Raw genomic sequence first — 6,699 nt, 5'->3', positions numbered from 1 at the left:
TGCTATGAAGCGATTTTTATCCCTGGAAAAGGCCCTTCAGCGTAATCCCGTAGCACGCGAGCAATACATTAGCTTCATGCGCGAATACGAGAGCTTGGGACACATGACTCCGCTTAAATTCTGTTCCAAATTTAATGGCTACTATCTTCCGCATCACGCGGTGCACAACGAAGATAGCGTGACTTCTAAAATTCGAGTGGTGTTCGATGCATCCGCGAAATCGTCCACGGGTGTATCCTTAAACGACGCGCTAATGATCGGTCCCACCATATAAGAAGACCTATTCGCAATAGTTACCAGATTCCGAGTACATAAGTACGTTTTAACCGCCGACATAGCCAAAATGTACCGCCAAATAAAATTAGCTCCGGAAGATCGGCATTTCCACAAGATACTTTGGCGCGAGAATCTAAATGTCCCCATGTCTGCATCCTACCTGGCCATCAAATCACTTCACCAATTAGCGGATGATGCAGGCGCCCAGTTTCCCCGCGCAGCAACTGTACTGAAATCTGATTTCTACGTTGACGACCTTTTAACGGGAGCCGACACGGTAGAGGAGGCTACTCTAGTTCGCGACCAGCTAATCGAGTTAACAAAAAAGGGTGGCTTCGAATTAAGACAATGGTCGTCAAGCAATGTAAAGCTGCTACAATCCGTAACTGCTTACAATGAAAGCGACTGTACAAACATAATTGCAGACGAATTTAGAAAAACGCTTAGTCTGTACTGGAGCCAGGTACACGACACGCTCGGTTACGCGGTGAAAAGGCATGAGCCCCTTAGGCAGGTAACAAAGCGCGCCATACTGTCACGCGTGGCTCAACTTTTTGACCCGTTAGGTTTGTTGGGGCCCATTATCGTCAAGGCCAAAATATTCATGCAAAAGCTCTGGCAAGTAGGCGTGAACTGGGATGAATCCATTCCAGAAACGTTACATACCGAATGGAAAGTTTTTGAATCGCAATTGAAAAACATTCGGGAATTGTCAATACCGCGCAGAATCATCTGCGATAAGCACATCGAGTTGGAACTACACGGGTTCTGCGATGCCAGTGAGAAAGCGTACGGGGCATGTATATACATGCGTTCCACTAACACATCCGGACATCACTTCGCGTATTTAGTCTGCTCAAAAAATAGTGTCGCGCCCCTAAAACTACAATCTTTACCGTGCCTAGAATTATGTGCCGCGGTACTACTTGCAAAATTATTTAGCGCCGCGGAAAAATCCCTCAAAATAAGAACAAAACAGAACGTTTTTTGGACAGATTCAATGATTGTATTACACTTTCTAAAAACCCCTCCTCACACCTTAAAGGTATTCGTAGCGAATCGTGTGAGCGAAATCCAGCAATCAACGGATGAGGGTCAATGGCGTCATGTTCCGTCGCAGGACAATCCAGCTGATTGCTTATCGCGGGGTGTAGAGCCGTCGGAATTAAGAAATATCAATGATTGGTTTTCCGGTCCTCAATGGTTGCGACAAGCAGAGGACAAATGGTCGTTTAACGCGTTGCTACCTGCCGAGGTGCCGGAGCGCCGTACCGTAGTGTCCCTGGCTACAGCCACTCCTACAATTCCAATCATAAACAGATTTTCGGCCTTGGGGCGATTAGAACGTACCATTGCATATTGCCTTCGATTCCACCATATTTTAAAGACTAAACAAAGGCAAACGGGACCCCTTAGCTTAGACGAGTTGAAACTCGAGCGGCAAAGAATCCTAAAATTCGTTCAACAAACAGAATTTGCCGATGATATCAAATCACTAATCAAAACACCACATTCATACAAGGGTAAACTTCGAACATTAAACCCGTTTTTGGACGAAAAGGGAATTTTGCGCGTGGGGGGTCGCATCATCAAATCCGATGCTACGTACGATGCAAAGCACCCAATCCTCATACCGGCAAAACACCATCTCACGGCCCTGATCATTCGCCACGAGCACCTGCGGCACTTCCATGCAAGCGTCTTAGGCACCTTAAACGCGGTTCGGCAGAACTATTGGCCAATTAATGGCATACAAGCGGTGAAACGGTGCATTCGTACCTGCGTATCATGCTATCGGGCAAACCCGAAAATAACAAACTACCAAATGGGCAACCTACCCAAAGACCGCATTACCTTTAACCGTCCATTTTCAAGGGCTGGTATCGATTACTGCAGCCCATTTTTTATAAAGGAAAAGCGCGTACGCAACACCAAAACCGTAAAGGCATATATAGCCGTATTCGTGTGCTTCTCGACGAAGGCGGTACACCTTGAATTGGTCGGCGATCTGACCACAGATGCATTTTTGGCGGCCCTCAAAAGGTTTTTCGCGAGACGGGGAAAGTCGTCCGATATTTATTCGGACAATGCGAAGACATTCGTCGGTGCTGATCGCGAATTACGCGAAGTGCACAGCTCGTTCAGAGCCTCAATCACCGACAGCGTCATACAACACTACGCTATCAATAATAACATCACGTGGCATTTCATTCCCCCGCGCGCGCCCAACTTTGGTGGATTATGGGAGGCAGCGGTCAAGCAGGTAAAACGCCACTTACTCAGATCCGTCGGGAAAACCCTGCTAACATACGAGGCCATGACCACATATCTCGCAGAAATTGAAGCCATACTAAATTCTCGCCCACTCATACCACTAACATCCGATCCGAACGATTTTACCGCCCTTACGCCCGGTCACTTCCTTATCGGCGACTTGATCACCAGTATCAATGAGTCGAACGTTACGGATGTTCCAACATCCAGACTGACAATGTGGTAGCACGTTCAGCAGATGAAGCAGCATTTCTGGACGCGCTGGCATAAAGATTATCTGCACCACTTGACAGTCCGCAGGAAATGGCACACCAACACCCCAACCGAGGTCAAGGAAGGCACGCTGGTTATCGTGCACCAAGACAATGTGCCGCCTATGTGCTGGCCCCTGGGACGCGTCATCGCAGTCCACCCTGGTGACGACAGCATCGCCCGCGTCGCAACGGTAAAAACCATAGCAGGCGAATATAAAAGATCCGTCAAAAGGTTATCGCCGTTGCCAGTGGACTAATTTATCAAATCCAGAATACCTTCTGCCTAATACAACACCGAAACAATGTATATGTATATATGTATATAAAAAAGAAAAAAATATAATTAGAATATTCGAATCACTAGATGTTAAGTTACATTCACAAGACACTCTGTAAATAGTTACAACTACACACTAAACTTTAAGCTACACTCGACAATATTAGAACACACTTTCTAAACATTTATAAAATACTCACAGACGTCAGCAGTCACAAACACGCATACATACACGCACCTACACAGTGAGACATGCAGACTTACAACCTGCCTCATACAAATTTTGTACAGTATATAGATAAGTTAAATTTTAATGTTCATCATGTAAAATAATCTTCTGTAAAATCTTTACTTGTTGACCGTAATCGGTCAAGGGGGCCGGTATGTCGCGACGCGAGCAGGACCTCGCAATTTAGCCTTTATGGCAGGGTTAGGTGGCGACAGTCAAGGCCCTCGGTCGAGCCGTTGGCCGGGCCTGCAAACGACCCTCGGCCTTTTGTTACTCAAGGGTAACCAAGACGGAGTTTTCTAGACAGCTGAAATGCACGTGCGTTGCTAGCGCGTACTTTCACTTGGCTAGCTTTCACTTAATTGTTACTAACATTCAAATTTACTAGAAAACTCCGTCCCAACCCCGGAAAGGGCTTCCTCACCAGAGCCTGCCCTTTCCGCCAGTACAGTCAAACCACACCCACACAGAACAACTACACCAATCATTCAGAACCAACGACACTCGTACAACACGACACATTAGCCAATAAGAACATTCCACCATCCATGTAAATACCGACATCAGACCTGAAATAGACATTCCACGTTACACAGTCAAAAAGTCAACTACGCTCGTTCAGTACTACATTCATTTATTCCAACTATTCCGATAGTAATAACTTACTCTTCGGAAAGCGTTCCTTTCGCGCCACTCCAATTTTACCGGCCGCGAGAGTCCACGCAGCAGAGTCAATGTGCAACAACGTTACGCGTAATAAGCAACGAGATCTCTTTCTATCGCTCACGGGTGCAGTTTAATCGACCTAAAACGTTTCGTTAAGAAATTTTTCATGGAGTTCTCTCTAATCTTCTTCACTCTATCACTCTAAAGTCACATCCTCATCTAGCTACCATCGTGTACCCAATAACAGGTACCAGTCAATCTACAGAGTGAAAGAAGTATAAAAAAATTGTGTAATTCTTCTGAAAAATAAGTTGTGTTAGCGTTTCTATTTTTACGAGTTAGTTGATTCCACGGATAACCGATCGATGTCTTCGAGTGGATCTTTGGAGCCATTCTCGACATCTCCACCTTTCCCTCGTTTCCTGTTCAGCCCGTTTCGCACCCTCATTATCGTCACACCTCGCCGCGTTACATTGTAACGCTTCGTACGATGGTGGCCAGAGAAAATTGTACGGACGCGATGAATTGCCGGGGTAAATGATTCAAGCGTGTCGATCGTGTTTCGGGGTTTCGTTTCATCGATTTCACGGTTCGTTCGCGATCGACTGAGGACTTTCGAACCGTTCCTCTCCCCCGAATGGCTGGCGCCGTTAAATTGTCGGCGGCGGAGTCTCTTGATGCTGTTTTATGCCGGCGTTTGCTAGACCTCGTGTCCTAAGGAGATTCTCTTGTACCGCGGTACCCGACTTTTTCCAGTTGGCTTACTTTTTGAACGCCTCGAGCGGTTTACGACGCTCCGACTCGGAACAGTCCCTTTCAGAAATTTATGCGAGCCAAATCTAACAAGGCAACGCGTCGATCTCGAATAAAAATATTCGATACTTGTTTTGTAAATTAAATTGTAAAGTTCAGATTGCTTGAAACCCTCGAAATGTTAATTTATAAGCTGATCTCGACGTTATAGTTTTACGAGATTGCTCGATATTTTGATTTTCTTTTTTTTCTTTGATCCCTTTTACGTTTTCCAAGATATCATCTTCCCCGTTTTCGAGAGACACGATTTTTCGTGCCTTTAAAACCCGAGTTTTACTGGCCTCTGCACAGCATCTCACTTCTCCAAAATCCACTGTCTCGTCCATGATTAAACGCGCGATTCGAGATAGTTTTTAGCGATCGTCTCTTCCACGGAATTCTCGCGCGATATTCTCGATAAAAATAGCTCGTATTATTTGTTCCTGTATCTCTTCGAGGATTTGGCTGTTTGGATATCCATTCGGGTAATTGCCAATTCGAATACTATTCGAATATTTTGTCCAGTGGATCACCTGTCTGAAAGTTCATCGTTCTTTTGCACACTTAATTTTCAATTCATATTCAAATATTCCAAGTTCGTGGGATCCAGTTATCTGCAAATGATTCGAGAATTCCCAGACCTGCCTGATAACAACTGTTCGGGAAACAAATTACGCATGTTCTGATAGTCAACTCTGATAAGAATTGGCCAAACTGGTAAAGAATTTTTTTTCATGAAAATGCGTAGGATTTCGGGGGTATGTGTATTCACCAAGAATGTTTGTAATTGACCCCCACAATCAAAAATAATTTTTCCAGAACGATTTGAAATTTTTTAATTTTGTTGAAAAATTTATCCATTTTCATGAATTTTTTTCTCGAAAGTGGATAGGAATTAGGGGCCATGTGTAATGACCAAAAATGATTGTAATTAACCCCTGCAGAAAAGAGTATTTTTTTTAGAAAGATTTGAATTTTTTTTTTTCACTGAAAAATAGACCCTGTCAATTTTTCTTAAAAATTCGGTTTTCATTTTTATTACATTTGTTTGACGTTGTATGAAAAAGTTGTTTAGTACTTTTTTGTAGGTACCTATGAGCTCTACCTCAGAAAAAAGTTCATTGAAATATATTCACTATTGTAGGAGTTATGGTTGTTTGAAAATTGGATCACTTTTATGGGGTTTTTGTCATTTTACGGGGTTAAGGAACAACTTCTCGAATATTTTTGCGATTTGTACATATTCTGCACTAAAATACACGTAGTTTGCCTTTTTAATCATTAAAATTCTCCAATCCCTTCAAGAGTTATGACGTTTTAAAGATACGCATGAAATTTTGGAGTGACATTTCAAGCTTGAAATTATATTTTTGGTAAGGAATTTTTTTCTCGAAAATGCGTACGAATTCGGGGATATGTCTATTCACCAAAATTGATTGCAATTGACACTTCTAGCTAAAAATAATTTTTTTAGAACAATTTAAAATTTTTTAATTTCGCCCAAAAATTTCTGTATTTACTCTAATTTTTTTCTCGAAAATGCGTGGGAATTCGGGGATATGTCTATTCACCAAAAATGATTCTAATTGACACTCCTAACTAAAAATAATTTTTTTAGAACCATTTAAAATTTTTTAATTTCACTCGAAAAATTTGTCCACCTTTTATTATAGTTATTCGAATAACTGGGTGCCTGGTAATCCGAACACTACTTGTTAGGACTCTACCTCTTAATCCACTCTTAATTTGTCTTCTGATAGAGTAATCACCTTTTCTGGTAGCCTCGCGATAACGTTATGGTCGCGCAAGAGTGAAAATTTGTAAGTTTGATTTCACTTGAATCCCAGCAACGTTTACGATTCCCGTCGATTTCCGATAATATTCGAATCAACAGGCGTCGAGACGCGACTCGACCCACTTCCCTATCTCAT

The 6,699-nt window shown here is 42.9% G+C and overlaps 1 protein-coding gene across 1 annotated transcript; it reads left to right on the top strand.

Moving 5' to 3' along the window:
- Nucleotides 1-343: 343 nt before the first annotated feature.
- On the top strand, nt 344-2,776 carry LOC122402340. The gene has a single exon (XM_043405044.1). The coding sequence runs from the start codon at nt 344-346 to the stop codon at nt 2,774-2,776; it is 2,433 nt and encodes an 810-aa protein (XP_043260979.1).
- The last annotated feature ends 3,923 nt before the right edge of the window (nt 2,777-6,699 follow it).

This window comes from Colletes gigas, unplaced genomic scaffold, assembly GCF_013123115.1.
Source record: "Colletes gigas isolate AHSC1104 unplaced genomic scaffold, ASM1312311v1 Colletes_gigas_Sc00035, whole genome shotgun sequence".
Taxonomy (NCBI): domain Eukaryota; kingdom Metazoa; phylum Arthropoda; class Insecta; order Hymenoptera; family Colletidae; genus Colletes; species Colletes gigas.
The sequence above is the reverse complement of the archived record's forward strand: the minus strand, read 5'-3'. Positions and strand labels throughout refer to the sequence as shown.

Coding starts and splice junctions, on each gene's coding strand:
- LOC122402340 (XM_043405044.1), top strand. CDS start 344: ATGTACCGCCAAATAAAATTAGCTCCGGAAGATCGGCATTTCCACAAG.